The following is a 16,098-nucleotide window of genomic DNA, read 5'->3' as shown; positions in this document are numbered from 1 at the left end:
CTTTCAGTCCCTTAACAGAATAAAGACATTTTTAAAGAATTCTCCTGCTGTAGTTTATTACCAGAAAGTCAGTCTGACTTTTGATAATTTTAAAAAGTAAACCTTGTCCTATAGAATTCCTTTAAAAGTTCAAGGTTTGGTTTGTGAAAGAAAGACAAAAATAAAAGAATTCAATTAAATTAACTGCAGACATAAAAGTTATTTAAGATAATAGTCATGACTTCTACTTACAGATGACTTTTTTCTAGTCATCCCATCTATAAATACAAAGGTTGCGTATTTTTTAAAGTTGATAATCATGACATCACTTGTAAGTATTAAATACTTAAAACCCCACAAGAGTAAATCATGGTTTCCTAGACTTCTCTTTGCATTCTAACACACCTGCCTCAATTAGATAAAAAGTGGACAGACTGGCTATGAGAAAATAGATAAGTTCTGAAATAAAGTTTAGCATGTGGCCTATTTGATAAAGTTAACATTCAAACAAGTATCATTTCCTTTTGAATCGTGTCAATTACTTTATACTAGGATTTCTGAATATCAGCCCTATTGACAGTTTGGACCCCAAAGAGTTATGCTGTGTCTGCCCTGTGCGTTTATTGTAGGACAGTAGTCCGTCTGGCCTCTACCTACTACAGGTCAGTAGAATCTCAGTCCCCAATCATGACATCCAAAAAACAGCTGCAGACACTGCCACATGTTCCCTAGGGGCAAAAATTTACCCAGTTGAGAACCACTGCTCTACACTAAAGAAAATCCAAGACTTAACATGGACCAAACCCTAAAGTTTGATTTTATTTGGAGTGATTTTACAAAGAGACACAAAATGCATGAGTTAGTTGTATTAAGCAAGTCAGACCTTGTAAACGGAGTCAATACAACTCGGACGATGTGATCATCCATTTTGACAGAAGAGAGGATTCAAGGGGCATTGGTTTCACAACATAAATGCTACTGGCACACGCCACACCATTTCCTCTTCGATCAGGAGTGTTTAAGCCCATAAAAGATAACCAGGGCCCTTTAAAACTCTAACATAACTGTCAGGACGGACTCAGTGACTGTTCATGATGAACTGCCTATAAATTATTTAATCTCTATCCTTGTGTCGAAGATCAGGTTAATTTAAGATGAAAACAACAAATCTGAGTAGGAAATAATCATGAAAGAATATAAAAGTTAAGGCAGACAGCCTAAAATTTTATGTACGGTCAACTCATTTACAGATCTTAGTTGCTTTCTTAGTCCTTCCTCTTTACCTACGCAAAGGCATCTTGAGAATTATCAGAGAGCCGATAGTTTTACATACCCATTAAAAAAAATCAATTTAGAAAATAAAATTGAACTGAACACTGCCCATTTAAAGGTTTGCATTAATCTTAAGCATAAGGCAAATTTCTTATGCTACTTCAAAGCAAGATTTAATGTTCCCTTTATATTTATAACATATATCAACCAAAAAACAGACTTGAAATTTTAAATAGCAAGTCCACCTATATAGTACAGATGTTAAATTGGCACCAAGAAAACCTATCGCTTGCTTGCTTTGGCAGCACACATACTAAAATTGTAACGATACAGAGAAGATTAGCATCGTCCCTGAGCAAGGATGGCACGCAAATTCGTGAAGCATTCCATATTTTTGAGACATTTTTCTAAAGAGGACATACAGATGGCAAACAGACATATAAAAAAATGCTCAACCTCACTAATCATTAGAGAAATGCAAATAAAAACCACAATGAAATGCCTGGGGTAAAATTCACCCCAGTCAATATGGCTATCATTAATAAATCAACAAACAAGTGTTGGCGCGGATGTGGAGAAAAGGGAACTCTTGTACACTGTTGGTGGGATTGCAGATTGATGCAGCCACTATGGAAAACAATATGGAGGTACCTCAAAAATCTGAAAATGGAACTACCCTATGACCCAGCAATTCCACTCCTAGGTATCTATCCGGAGAAATCCAAAACTCTAATTCAAAAAGCTTTATGCACCTCTATGTTTACTGCAGCAGTATACACAACAGCCAAGACATGGAAACAACCAAAATGCCCATCGGTAGACGACTGAATTAAGAAACTGTGGTACATTTACACAATGGAGTATTATGCAACCATAAAGAAGAATGAAATCTTACCATTTGCAACAATATGGATGGTCCTAGAGAACATTATGTTAAGTGAAATAAGTCAGACAAAGACAAATATGATCTCACTTATATGTGGAATCTAAAGAAAAGAATAAATGAATTAATCAGAAAGAGTCTCAGAGACATAAAGGAAAAATTGAGGGTTGCTAGATGGGAGAGGGCGTGAGGGCGGAGATAAGGGGGAAGGTGAGGGCATTAGAAAGCACAATCTGTAACCACAAGATTGCTATGGGGATATGAAACCCAATTTGGGGAATGTAATCAATAATGTTGTAAAGACTTTATAGGGTATCCGATGGACACTTGTCTCATTGGGGAGACCATCTCAGGGATGATGTAGATGCCTGATCACTGCGCTGTACACCTGAAGCTGAAGCTGAACAATAATGAATGTCAACTACAAGTATATATATACATACACTTACAAGAAGTGGAGTACAGCATTAGGAATAGAGGCAGTGGAAATATAATGGCTGTATGCGATGTCAGAGGGATAGCTGATGGGGGAAGGGGGGTTATCACTGTGTGAGGGATATAAATGATAAATATTTAACTATTACATTGTTCTGTACACCTGAAACCAAAAACAAAGAGAGAGAGAGAGAGAGAGAGAGAGAGAGAGAGAGAGAGAGCAAGCAAGCAAGCAAGCTGGCTTTTAAGGTTACCTGGCACTCTGAAAATACAATATCAAAAATAAAATTTGTGTCTATCAAAAATAAAATCTTTAATTTTTCCAAGGAAATATTTTATTTGAAAGTTTAAAAATACCTTTTTTGCACATGGGAAATAATGTTTAAGTTCTATAAGTCCTAAACAGTGACAAAAGTGATACTTGTAACATTTCATAGCCACATGCCAAAATTTCAAGATTCAACTCATAGTTTTAATTTTTACAATCTTATTGACGTCAGTCTTTGTTTTCTTTCTCAGTATTTGAGTTTCTGTTTCTAAATAGATATGAGGAAGAAGTAGTAAAAATCAGAACAGCAAATACTGGATTTCTGATGAGCACTATAATTGCGTTTCCTTTTGAATTTGTGTTTTAAAAAATTCTGCCTCTATTTTTCTTTCATAACACAAAATTGAAACCACACTACAGAATTTTTTTCTTGCCTTTTTCATTTAACATTTTCCCATGTCTTTAAATAGCCGCCCAGACATTATTTTCAATGGCCACTACTATGAATTCTATGGTTGGTATCATTGAACTGTTTTCTACTTGAGGGATTTTAAATTATTTCCAATCTTTTTCTCTCGCTGCTGGGATGGAAATTTGTATGCATAATCATGTTTGCAGCTCAGGTTATTTAGGATAAATTCCTATATGCTAATTTACTAGTTCAAATAGTAAGAACATTTGTATAGTTGTACAAAACAAACTGTTTTCCATAAAGATGCAATTTACCCTTCCATCGTTCTTTGAGAATGCCAATTCACTGCGTATTAAAAAATAATGGACATTTTATTTTCCAAAAACATGTCAATTTTAAATATGAAAAATATTTCATTGCTTTAACTCATATTTGGTGAGATCGAACATTTTTAATGCTTTGTATTTATCATTTTACCTTTTCAAATTGTCTGTTTGGTCTTTTATGCATCTTGACATTACAATGTGTTTTTTTCCCTATTAAACTATTATAACTCAATATAAAAGTATATAACCCTTACTTATGACATCTAGAAAGTTTTAATTTTTATGTCCAACCAACCTTTTCCTTTGTGATATTCCCACTACTTTTATGCTTAGAGAATCCTTTCCCATTTCAACATGACTATTGACATCTTTTAGTTCTTTAGTTTCATTTTGACATCTATATTTTAAAGACACCTGGAATTTATTTTTGGTATGGTATGAAGATGGTGATTTAATATCTGGTAGCATGAGAGCCCATTAATCATTATTTCCAAAACCTTCCTCTTTTTCCATATTAAATTTCAAAACCACTTTGTCATGTATCCCTATCCCCTTCCCCCCAAAAAACTTCTATTTAGACCTATTGAAATTGCAATTAAACTATTGAAATTGCAATTAAACTACAAATAAAAATCAGGAAGAATATATAGAAGATTACTGAATCCTGAGGCTGTCAGCCATCACCATGTTGGACCTGATTGTCATAGAAATACTTCCAGTATCTCATTTACCAATACATAGACTTTTTGTTTCAAATAGGGATTTCTTCAAGTCTCTTAGAGAAGTCACCTTCTATTCTTATTACTAAATCTCTAACTTAATATAGGTTTTGTATTTTGTCAAAATGCCTTTTTAACATCTTTTTGGGATTACATGTGCTATGAGGCTTTATCTTCTAGATCCCGGGTATTAACGGGATCTTAATACCGTTTCTTAATAACGTTTCTTAATAGTGTGCCGTCCTTTAATTTCTGTCATAAATCTTACGCATAACAGTGCATTCTTCTTTACGATGTTGATGATTTGGGGTTGCTTGTGCTTTAGCTATCATTTTTACATATAAGTATTTCTCATCTGAAAACTTTTTGAAGATAATTTTTTGGATAACTACTAAAATGTCAATGATTACTATTTCAATTTGATGTTCAATTTCTTTATTTCACTTAAATTTTCCCCGAAGAACATTTGTTTGGAAATTTTTAAAGTCTCATTGCATTTACTGTTTATATATCACTTAGGTTTTGTAATTTGGCATACTTAGGAGTTTCATTTTTCTGTTTGTTAGGTATCTTTAATATTTGTCTCTACGGTTCCTGTCTTCTCTGCGTCCACCAAGAAATAGTTATTTGACTTATCTAATCTCCTTTCTGTCTTGTGCTTTGAGTATTTTTATACTTGCAGAATAAATCTTAAGGTGTTCCATATTGTACTGTGCCATTAACTCAATTTGTAAGGTGTCTATTTCCAGTAATACTGTGACCCTGTCTTGGGGCAGGTTGCTATGAAGTGTTATATCTTCTAGTCACAAATTTCATTAATTACAAAAGTTATTATAACCTCCATATAAGCTACTGACATTTTTATAACCTATTTAAAAATTTTATTACTGTTTTAGAAAACAACCTAGTAACTAGATCTGGTCTCAGAAAGTTAGAAAACCTTTTTTTTTTTTCCAGAAGACATTCACTGCCCTAGTGTTTCATATTAATTCTCAGCACTGTATTAGCCACACACTTCAAAATAAATTATTTTTGAGGGAAGAAACGAAATGGAATGAAGAAAAAAATTAAATGCTGGGAACTATAATATTTATATAATGTAAATATAAATGATTTAACCTTATTGAAATGAGGAAAAAATACAGTTCAGAAGCCACATTCTCTTTCTAGGAATGATAATCTGATTGTGGCAAAACTCAATATTTGTGTAACTGCTATTCATGCATTTTAGCAATTTGCCCCACTTTTTTTTAGCCCATTAAACTTCCTGGTATATTGTTACTACAATTGGGCTGCATTTTCCCGTGTAATTTGTGTATACTTTTCAGAAATGCTAATTAACTCCATTCATTTGTGTATACTTTTCAGTAATACTAATTACCTCCATTCTTCCCTATGAAATTCATATGGACATTCCTAAGAAAGTACTTTCTATTAAATGCATTTTTCATTTCCCATACTATACATAAGTGGGGAGGAAAGACTTTTCTAAAAATGTTATCTTTAATTTTGACTCTTGTGATTTTCCCAAACCCATAAATGACCTTGCTAGTCAACAGGTGCCCTTACCCTTCAATAGACAACATCCCACTTAATATAGGAAGCTTCTTCAACTTACACTTTTCCTTCAGAAGTTTACATTTCCCTCCCAGTGACCACAGAAGTGTGGACAGGTTTCCCTATATACCCTTTTGAGATATTTGGGTGAGGAGAAATGTAATCCCCTTACATTTTCATGATAAAGGCTTAATACACACACATACACATCTCAAGCAGGACTAGTAAAATAACATCCACCAGACTACAAAATTCATATTATGAAACGTGTAACTGCTATGGTACAAGTAGAATTTAAAAATAAGATGGAGAACGAGGGGCTCACAACATCTTACCTGCTTGCCATCCAGTGTACAGAGCCTCTTGACCACTCCTGAGTCGAGTTTAATGGCTTCGGTGATATCTGTTAAGACTTGTTCGAAGGAATGAGCAGTCTTCTTATTTAGAAGGATCCGCACGGCTTTTCTCGGTTTCACTCCACTTCGAATCACAGTCACTAATTTGGGTTTGATGAAATCTTTACTCTCCTTTACTTCACTTTTCACTGAGGGAGCAGCCAAGGCTCGGGCGGTCCCACCCTTGATGTTCACAGACCAGTTCGGATTAATATTTTTGGTGTAATCAACTTTACGAAATGGTTCGTTTGATGCACACACGTAACTCTCACCTAAAAAGCAAAAATCATTTTTATTAGCATGACTACTCCGACCAAAGAAGTACAAATGCTGGAGACCCATTAAGTGGACTCCTAAACTTAACAGGTTCCCTGAAAGGAGATTCACATCCTTTTCCTTTGGCATTCTCCCCAGCCTCCCTTTGTTTTTAACAGCATCTAGATTGGTTTTGAGAGAATAACATGCATTATAGAGTAAAAAGCACTGGACAAAGAAACAAGAGAGATCTGGATTTTATTTTATCAAACGTATCATTCTGGATAGTTCTTCCATACTTTGGTTCTCAATATCATTTTCTGTGAAGTGAACTTGCTGGACCAGATGAATTCTAAAGTACTTCCTAGTTCCAAAAGTCTATTAACTAATTTATTTTTTAAAACTTCATCTGGTGGAAATAATTATATCACAGAATAATATTCATATAAAAACTATTTTTCTCATTTTTCCAATTATAGATTTCAGTCCTAATCAAAGAATGATCACTGCATCTTCACATAGCTGACAAAATTATATTCAGTTGTAGGATCATTTACTCACTAATGAAGTACCACAAAAATGAAGAAGAGTTTGACAGCTCAAAGAAACATAACTCAGGCATTTTTTCCTTAATTAAAGAAAGTGAATTCAAGATAATTAGTTTAAACAGATAACCTTTTCTATATCTGCTTAAATGGGAACAGATATTAAGTAGTTAAAATGATGTGTTCAATATTTATTAAGTAAAACATAAAAAGTATACTATTTGTCAATTGATTTACCAAATCAATGTTCATTAATTTTAAGTTCCAAAATTATATGTTGAAAAATAATTTTTCATTGAAAAACCATAATTATATGTTCAAAAATCATAAGTTTTCTTTTGGGAGACTCAGCAGTCACACAGTTCCTTTAGTCTCAACTTTCAGGCAAACAAAAGGGTTATACTCTAAGATTTTCTCTAAGGTATTCAACCTTATTGAAATTGGGAAAAAATACAGTTCAGAAGCCACATTCTTTTTCTAGGAATGATAATCTGATTGTGGCAAAACTCAATATTTGTGTAACTGCTATTCATGCATTTTAGCAATTTTTAATTATTTTTAATTATTTTTTCAAAAAGAATTAATTATTTTTAATTTTTTTTCACCTATTCTATATAATAGAATTCTTCATTCTTAATATTATACTTACTTATATGATACAAGGCTTGAATGCTGTGACTGCTTAAATGAAAGATAGCCAAAACAGTGAAAGAGAATTCTTGAGGAAAACCTATTAATATAAATATTCTCTTGAACTACTATCAGGATGTTCTTGCAATCCTGATTACTGGAGATCTTCAAGACTCCCAAGGGCACACGAACAATTCAGTAACAGATCAGACATACAAGAAGGGTCTAAACAGAGGAGTAATGTCTTCTATTTAGAGGTATAATTGGGCCCCTGTCCAAGAAAACTAGGGGACCAGTCATAGGCGTTCCTGCTGCATCCACACCAGTTACCTGAAGTCTAGCCCAACCATCACCATTTAATTTAATTTCTATAGGTTTACCTAAATCATTTTTCATAGGGCAATCATCTGGGAGGATGGCTCATAATTTCAAAAATAGGTATAAATTTAACAAAATGGCACTATACATACGTACACATTAATGAGCAAAAATAAACAATTATGATTTTGGTTTGACTTGATAGAGAAAGTGACTCTCACATTACAAAGCTCTTCCTACTGTTACCTATGTTAAAGTTTAATTGTATGTTCTGATCCAAGACATTAAAATGGGAGAAAACAAAAGGAATCTCAGCAAGACGGTGATTTTATTTATTTATTTATTTATTTGTTTGTTTGTTTGTTTGTTTGATTTTAAGACCAGGGAGAAGTCAGCTGGGGAAAAGCCTTTCCCAATATAGAGAAAATGGCAAAATGAAACAAAACAAAACAAAATGAAACAAAAGAGAAATATAATGTCAGATTCCCTTGATCAACCTAGTCTCTGCACAGTCAACATAATAACCAGGAGAGCTGCCTTTTAAATTTATCTGTGTTTTTGCCTCTTTACATGAGTTCAGAATGTCAGAATGAAAATAGGGAAAGGAAGCCTGTCTATTAGTTTGTTTGTGTGTGGTTACACATAAATTTTAATTCCCTTCCTCTCTCCTCCCTTCATATGTTGTTAGTCCAAACTCATAGATCAGAGCTTCCTGGTTGGTCAACAGGTTGGTCAATCCATGGAGGTGCTGAGATGGTCTCTGCCAGGAGAGGGCATTGGAAGCTCTGTACCCCCCACACCACTCCCTATATCTCACCCTAGGAATCTCTTCCATTTGGTTGTTCCTGAGTTGTATCCTCTATAGTAACCTTGAAATGTTAAAATAAAAACTCATTCATCCCTTCCATAAAAAAATATGTAAAGTTTGGAACCAGGGCTGGCCAACGCCTGCTAGACAAAGCCTCACCCCTTCCCTGCATCTACAGGAGACACAAATCATAGTTCATAGAGTACTTCTCTGTTAAGCCTAGACTCCCCTTCACAATATGTACTGAATACTTACTATGTGCCAGCTCACCTGCCAGGTGCTGACGTGATATGAAACCCATTTGGCATCACTGGCACTCAACATTTCAGCACAGAGGTTCAGGATGTGTTTTTGAGGTCAGACCTGTGTTTCTGTATACTAGGCACATAACCCCTTACAGTATAGATGTCACACCTTATACCAATAGCCACCATGATACCTGGGCTAGCTTCCCTTGTTATATTATATCCCCCACCCAGATCAAAAACAATCTCCTGACTATAATTGTGTCACTTACATTGATTGCCAATAGGGAGAGAATATGCTGACAAAAGAATTTAAGATTTTGGTTCCTTGGGCAGTTATGGCTCCAGCTGTTAACCAAACAATAAATTATTATTCTGTTAGATACCAGGCACCTAGAAAATTGATGAGAAGCAATCAGCCTCCTTCAATCCAGATTCATACTTGTAGGGATTTTTGTTTAAGATTTGTTACTCCCCTGCCAACTTGTCACTCTTCCCTTCCTTCCCATCCTGGTGAACAAGTTCACTTCCTACTCAAACTATTCAGCTAGAAACCTAGGTGTCATCCTTCATTCTTCTGGCTTCCCTACATACTACATCTTGACATCAAGTTCTGTCCAGTCTATCCTTTAAATATGTCTAAAAATGTTCCTCCTGTCTGCCCCCATTACCACCCACTTCCCACCTGGATCAATGTAAGAATCTTCTGTTTTCTGCTCATTCCAGAAATATAACAAGTTTTCACAATGGAAATACATTTTATGCTACTGATACAGCTGAAAAAGTAAATCCTAAAGTAATAAGTCTTGATATACTGGTGAAATATATTTGAGAAAAAATTTTAACTCTTACCAATACATGTTAATACTGCACTTGCCAACACAAGACAAGGATCTCATTAAAAATGAGAGTTAAACTAGGATATAAACGTTTATGTATGTGTGTGTGTGTGTGTGTGTGTGTGTGTGTGTGTGTGTGTATATATATATATATATATATATGGACATAAGAAAAATAAAGCAGTCCCTAAAGTCCAGAACTGATCTGACATTCACAGCTAGACTCAATGGCATTACAAGATGGTCTGATGCTCAGACCTGCATTCTCCTGTGGGATACAATCTCACAGAATATCTATCAAACAAAGTTACTCTGAGATTGTAATAAACTGACATAAAAACAAGGTCACTGTGCAACCCACATAATGCCAAACATCCCTTTCTCATAGTCAATGAGTGACTGCCAATTCTTTACCAATTACAGCTTTTTCCTCAGCGTGTCCTCCCAATAAGATGTAATAAGCTACCCAATCATAGAATGTACCCTACCTTCTAACAGTACCCAGTAGAGAATGAGTCCCTGCTTCCTTAGATCCTCCCTGAAATTATCGAACCCATGTCCATTTCTATGACAGGTCTAACACTCTGTTACTGAGACACCCCATGGTACCATAGTATGTACATTCTTCCTTGCTGCAATGAGTAATAAACCCAGTTTACTCAACTATAGGTATGTTCCTGGTGGTCTCTGGCTGAAGAAAACTGAAATTCATTCATTCATTCATATTCTCTCTCTCTCTCTCTCTCTCTCTCTCTCTCTCTCTCTCTCTCTCTCTCTCTCTCTCTCTCTCACACACACACACACACACACACACACTTTGCGCTTTCTCATAACAGTCTTTGACCATAAGATATTAAGAAATCAAAATGAAAATGATGATGTGAATACTACATACAAAGAGGATTTGCCTTCCGTATAGAAAAAAATGGATAAAGCATAAACCGGTTACACAATTGTTTTCAAGCATGGAATGAAACAGAAAGTCTTTCAATTTCCTGGAGACTCTCTCTCCAGAAATACAGTTACAGCTTCTTTCCACTGACATTTGCTCAAAGACATTTTGTATTACTTCATATTTAGCAGCTACGTAATATAACCTGAGTATTTGTTAATCATTAATTTTCATCCTTAAATGAACTGCCTCCTATTTAAGAGGCAAATGGCTATTAAAAGCTAGGAACTCCCCAATTCCTGTTCTTTGAAAATCTTCATCCCTAAAAATATACTTCAGTCCATGCCAATTTTTCCCACCTTCTCTCCCTTTTCAGTAATAAAGGTACCCTCCTCTATTCAATGGAAAGTCCCTCTCCCAGGACTTGCTCCCTCTCCTTATGCTGAGATTCCAAGGTCATTCTTTTCTCCTCCGTGTAACAGGAGAGCCCTCTTTACAGGATTATACACAGTGTCTCCCACCTTAAACACAGGCACAGATCCTCCCCTCTCGTAATTCCTCATCCCACTCTACCTAATGTGCTTTTGGCTTCCATTCTCTTCCCAGTTAAAGAGCACTACTCATCGGAACCACAAAAGACAATGAATACCCAAAGCAATCTTGAGAGAGAGGAACAAAGTTGGAGGTATCACTCTATTTGATATAAAAGTATGCTACAAGGCTATAGTAATCAAAACAGCATGGCACTGGCATAAAAACAGATCAATGGAACAGAGAGCCCAGAAATAAACCCATACCTATATGGTCAATTAGTCCATGACAAATGAGGCAAGAATATACAATGGGGTAAAGAAAGTCTCTTCAATAAATGGTATTGGGAAAACTGGACAGATACATGCCAAAAATGAAACTAGATCACCTTCTTACACCATATACAAGAATAAACTCAAAATGGATTAAAGACTTCAATGTAAGACCCAAAACCATAAAACTTCTAGAAGAAAATATAGGAAGTAAACACATTGACATTGCTCTTAAGTAATTTTTTGGATACGTCTTCTCAGGCAAGGGAAACAAAAGAAAAACTAGACAAATGTGACTACATGAAACTAAAAAGTTTTTGCATAGCAGAGAAAACCATCAACAAAAGGAAAAGACATTCCTACTCAATGGGAGAAAATATTTACCAACCATATATCCAATAAGGGGTTAATATCCAAAATTTACACAGAACTCATGCAACTAAACTAGCAATCCAATTTAAAAAAGGGCAGTTAGACCTCAATACATTTCTCCAAAAAGGACATACAGATGGCCGATAGACATATGAAAAGATGTTCAATGTCACTAATCATCAGAGAAATTCAAGTTAAAATCAGAATGAGATACCACCTCACACCTGTCAGAATGGCTACCATCAATAAATCAACAAACAACAAGTGCTGGCACGGATGTGGAGAAAAGGGAACCCTCACACACTCTTGGTGGAATTGCAAATTGGTGCAGCCACTATGGAGAACAGTATGGAGGTTCCTCAAAAAATTAAAAAAGGAACTACCTTATGACCCAGCAATCCCATTTCTGGGTATTTATCTGAAGAAATCCAGAACAATAATTCAAAAAGATATGTGTATCCTATGTTCATTACAGCATTATTCCCAATAGCCAAGATACAGAAGCAACTTAAGTATCCATTGACAGACAGTTGGATAAAGAAGATGTGGTACATGTATACAATGTATGGAATATTACTCAGCCATAAAAAATAACGAAACCTTACCATTTGTGACATGGATAGACCTAGAGGATATTATGCCAAGTGAAATAAGTCCGAGAAAGAAATACTGTATGATTTCACTTATGTGTGGAATCTAAAAAACAAACAAAATAGAAACAGACTCATAGATACAGTAGAGAACAAAATGATGGTTACCAGATGGGAGGGGGTTGGCCGAAGGCTGGGTGAAAAGGGTGAAAGGATTAAGAAGTACAAACTGGTAGTTACAAACTAGTCACCGGGATGTAAAGTGTAGCATAGGAACCATAGCCAGTAATATTGTAATACCTATATATGGTGGTAAATGGGTACTTGACTTATCAGTGGGATCACTTCATAATTACATAAATGTTTAACCGCGATGCTGTACACCCAAAACTAATATTGAATGTCAACTACAATTGCAAAATTTTAAAAAACTGTTAAGAAAAGCACTCTTCATTGGTGTTTTCTATTTCCTCCCCCAGTATTTGCTCTAAAGCCACTGCAGCATCACTTCTGCTCCCTGCACTCCAATTGGGGACCAGTACCTCATCCTCAAGTACTTCTTTCCTAACCACTAAATGCAAAGCACACCTTTCTGATTTCAGTTGGCGTTTTCTGAGGGCATTGGACACCCGTCATGATTCTCTTCCTACAGATCCTTTTCTCCCTCGCTTCCATGATGGAATTTCTTCTGGTTTAACTCTTACTCCTGGTCTCCCACCCATCCAGGCCTCCCCCACCTCCCTTACATTCTCCCTGGGCATTTGCATTCACCCCCCTGGCTTCAATTACCCCTATGAGGTCTCAGATTGAGGACATCCCCTACCTAGTCCATTGTCTTGAATTCAAACCACTTACTGAACATCTCTACTAGAGAATCCACGGCTATCTCACATGCCATATGTCTAAAACCAACTTCACACCCATTTATTGCTGTCCTGATCTCAAACGCTCCTCTTCCTGAATTCCGCAACTGACTGAAGGAAATCACCACCTGTATAGTCACCTAAGCAAAAACAAGACTCCTGCTTCTCTTCTCCCTTTCCCCACATTCAACAAAAGTGGCAAAACTGCTGACTTTGGTCTAAGCTCCTCTGGGATCCAATCTCCTCAATTCTGCCTGCACTCATTTCTTCGTGGATTATAGTTAAACTCCTGGTGTCAGGTCTCACCCACTCACCCTCCACAGAGCTGTCACAGCAAGTTTTGTAAAATGGAGCTCTGATGTCTTTTGCCAGCTTCACAGCCTTTAGAATACAGGACACACTCCTGAGCACATCGCACACTTTCAGCCCCATCTCCCCCGACTTTCCCACAGGTTCCTAAGTTAGTGTCATACCAGTATATTTGCAATTTCCTTCAAATTCATCATACCCTCCTATTTTCACTCCTTCTTATGTATCTGAAATAACCTTCCTCCTCCTCCTGCCTTGCCTCTTTTTTACTAAACTGTCAAGACTAATTGCCACTGGCAAGGAAGTAAAGCAGAACTTTTCGTATATTGTTGGAAGGATTTTAAATTGGTTCAATCACTTAGAGAAAAGAGGTTGTATTATTTATTACTAAGCTGACAAGATACACATATGACCCAGAAATCCACCACAAGAAAGTACCCTGGAAAAAGTGACACATATGGACAGCAGAATGTGTATATGTGCTCCCTCCCTCCCTCTCTCTCTCCACACACACACACACACACACACACACGTTCACAGAAGTATTTCTCAATAACCAAAGATGAGAATCAATCCACATATCCCCTACAGGCTATGGTGTGGTCATATAATGTACTACTGTATGGTAATGAAAATTAACAATTAAGCTACATGCAAGAACTTGGATAGTTTTACAAACAAAGGTGACAAAAAGATGACAAAATTGAGTAGGTGTTAATTCACTCAAAAATATAAAGAAAAGCAAAAGTTTGGCTACGGTCACCTTGGAAGAGTTATCACTGGGAAAGGACACAGGGAGAGCCTCTTAGATGCTGCCAGTATGGTGTTTTTGACGTGGCTGGGAAGAGTAAAGGTGTTCACTTCATAAGAACTCGCCAGGCTATAAAAGTGTATTTTATGAACTTTCATAATTTTAAAATAAAATTTTAAAAAAATTATGGCCCTCTTGGATCCTGTTGTACGCTGAGCTTACAATGTGTTCATTTCTTATCATCATTTATTCTTTGTTTCTTCCAGTGGTTATGAGTGGAAATTTTTCTAATCAGGTGATTTTATTGTGTAAATCCAGATGCCCAGGCCTCCCCACAGTTCAAATGAACCAGAGTCACTGGAAGGTGGTACCAGAACATGTGAGCAGGTTTTTTTTTTTAATTTCACAAGTGACTCTGAAAACAATCTCTCATGACAAACCACTGCCTACTCTGGAAACCCCTTGAAAAAAAACTGTACCTTTTTCATTGTACCCACATACCTAGCACAGTAGCCTGGTACATAACGGGCATTAAAAACATGTTTGTCAAAGTTATGGCCAAAATGCTATTTTCAAAACAAACTAATACATCTCGGTTTGGATTTGTATCACTTCTAGGTAAAACGTTTGTATAGTAAAGCTGTTTACACACTATGATCCTAGCAGGCATGCACGATCTCAGTTACTCTTGGGTCATGCTAACCCATCAAAAGGCAAGCCAAGGCATATAGGGAAATAAGCAGGATATCAGGGCTGCTTAGTACCTACCAACACTTTTCTTCACTTCAGACCATCAAAGCATCAAGAGTCCAACGGCACTTTTTTAGTTTAATAAATGTAATGTGTCTTTCAATCAAAGGAATACGTGTCTGTATGTGTTTATATATGTATGAGTGTGTGTGTGTATAGCTTATATATTAGTATGTTTTAATATACAGAGGGTGCCAAAAAATGTATATACATTTTAAGAAAGAAAAAAACTATTAAAATTGTAACACAATGAATGATGCTAGCATTTGTTTGATTAACGCCATCTTTTGAGCGAACATCGTACCTTGTTTCCCCGAAAATAAGACCTAGCCAGACCATCAGCTCTAATGCATCTTTTGGAGCAAAAAATAATATAAGACCCAGTCTTATTTTAATATAATGTAACAGGGTCTTACGTAATGTAATGTAATATGAGATATAATACAATACCAGGTATAATATAATATAATACCGGGTCTTATATTAATTTTTGCTCCAAAAGACGCATCAGAGCTGATGGTCCGGCTAGGTCTTATTTTCGGGAAAACACGGTACTACACATTGCTATCATAATTTAATTCAACTTCGAAAAGTAATACACAGATAACATCTCTAAAAATGTGTACATTTTTGGGGGACCCCCACTATTTTCTATATAATATGATTTTAACATGTCTTTAACTCATATAATGTTTAATAGCTAAATCATAGTAATCTCTTAACATTTAAAATATTAACTTACTATTAGAAATTACAAATAACTACATGCAATCTTATGCAGTGAGAAATCCAACAACAGTGTTTTATCCTATTTTTCTATCAGTTAGTATAAAATCCTTCATCCACCTTTGTTAAAATATATGTGTATATATATGTATATAT

General features: G+C 35.7%; 1 protein-coding gene across 8 annotated transcripts in view; it reads right to left on the bottom strand.

Annotated features, from left to right (window-relative positions):
• The window catches only part of DCLK2 (doublecortin like kinase 2), a 134,425-nt gene that overhangs the window by 107,494 nt on the left and 10,833 nt on the right, over nt 1-16,098 (bottom strand). For all 8 annotated transcript variants that reach the window (XR_013995044.1, XR_013995045.1, XR_013995046.1 and 5 more), the window contains exon 2: nt 6,187-6,518. Coding sequence is in view for 4 of the 8 variants with exons in the window: in XM_081075614.1 (XP_080931740.1) it covers nt 6,187-6,518 (332 nt within the window). In the remaining 4 variants the exon portion in view is untranslated. The remainder of the gene's footprint in view (nt 1-6,186; nt 6,519-16,098) is intronic.

This window comes from Rhinolophus hipposideros (genome assembly GCF_964194185.1).
Source record: "Rhinolophus hipposideros genome assembly, chromosome: 16".
Classification (NCBI taxonomy): domain Eukaryota; kingdom Metazoa; phylum Chordata; class Mammalia; order Chiroptera; family Rhinolophidae; genus Rhinolophus; species Rhinolophus hipposideros.
This window is presented reverse-complemented; position numbering and strand designations above follow the sequence as displayed.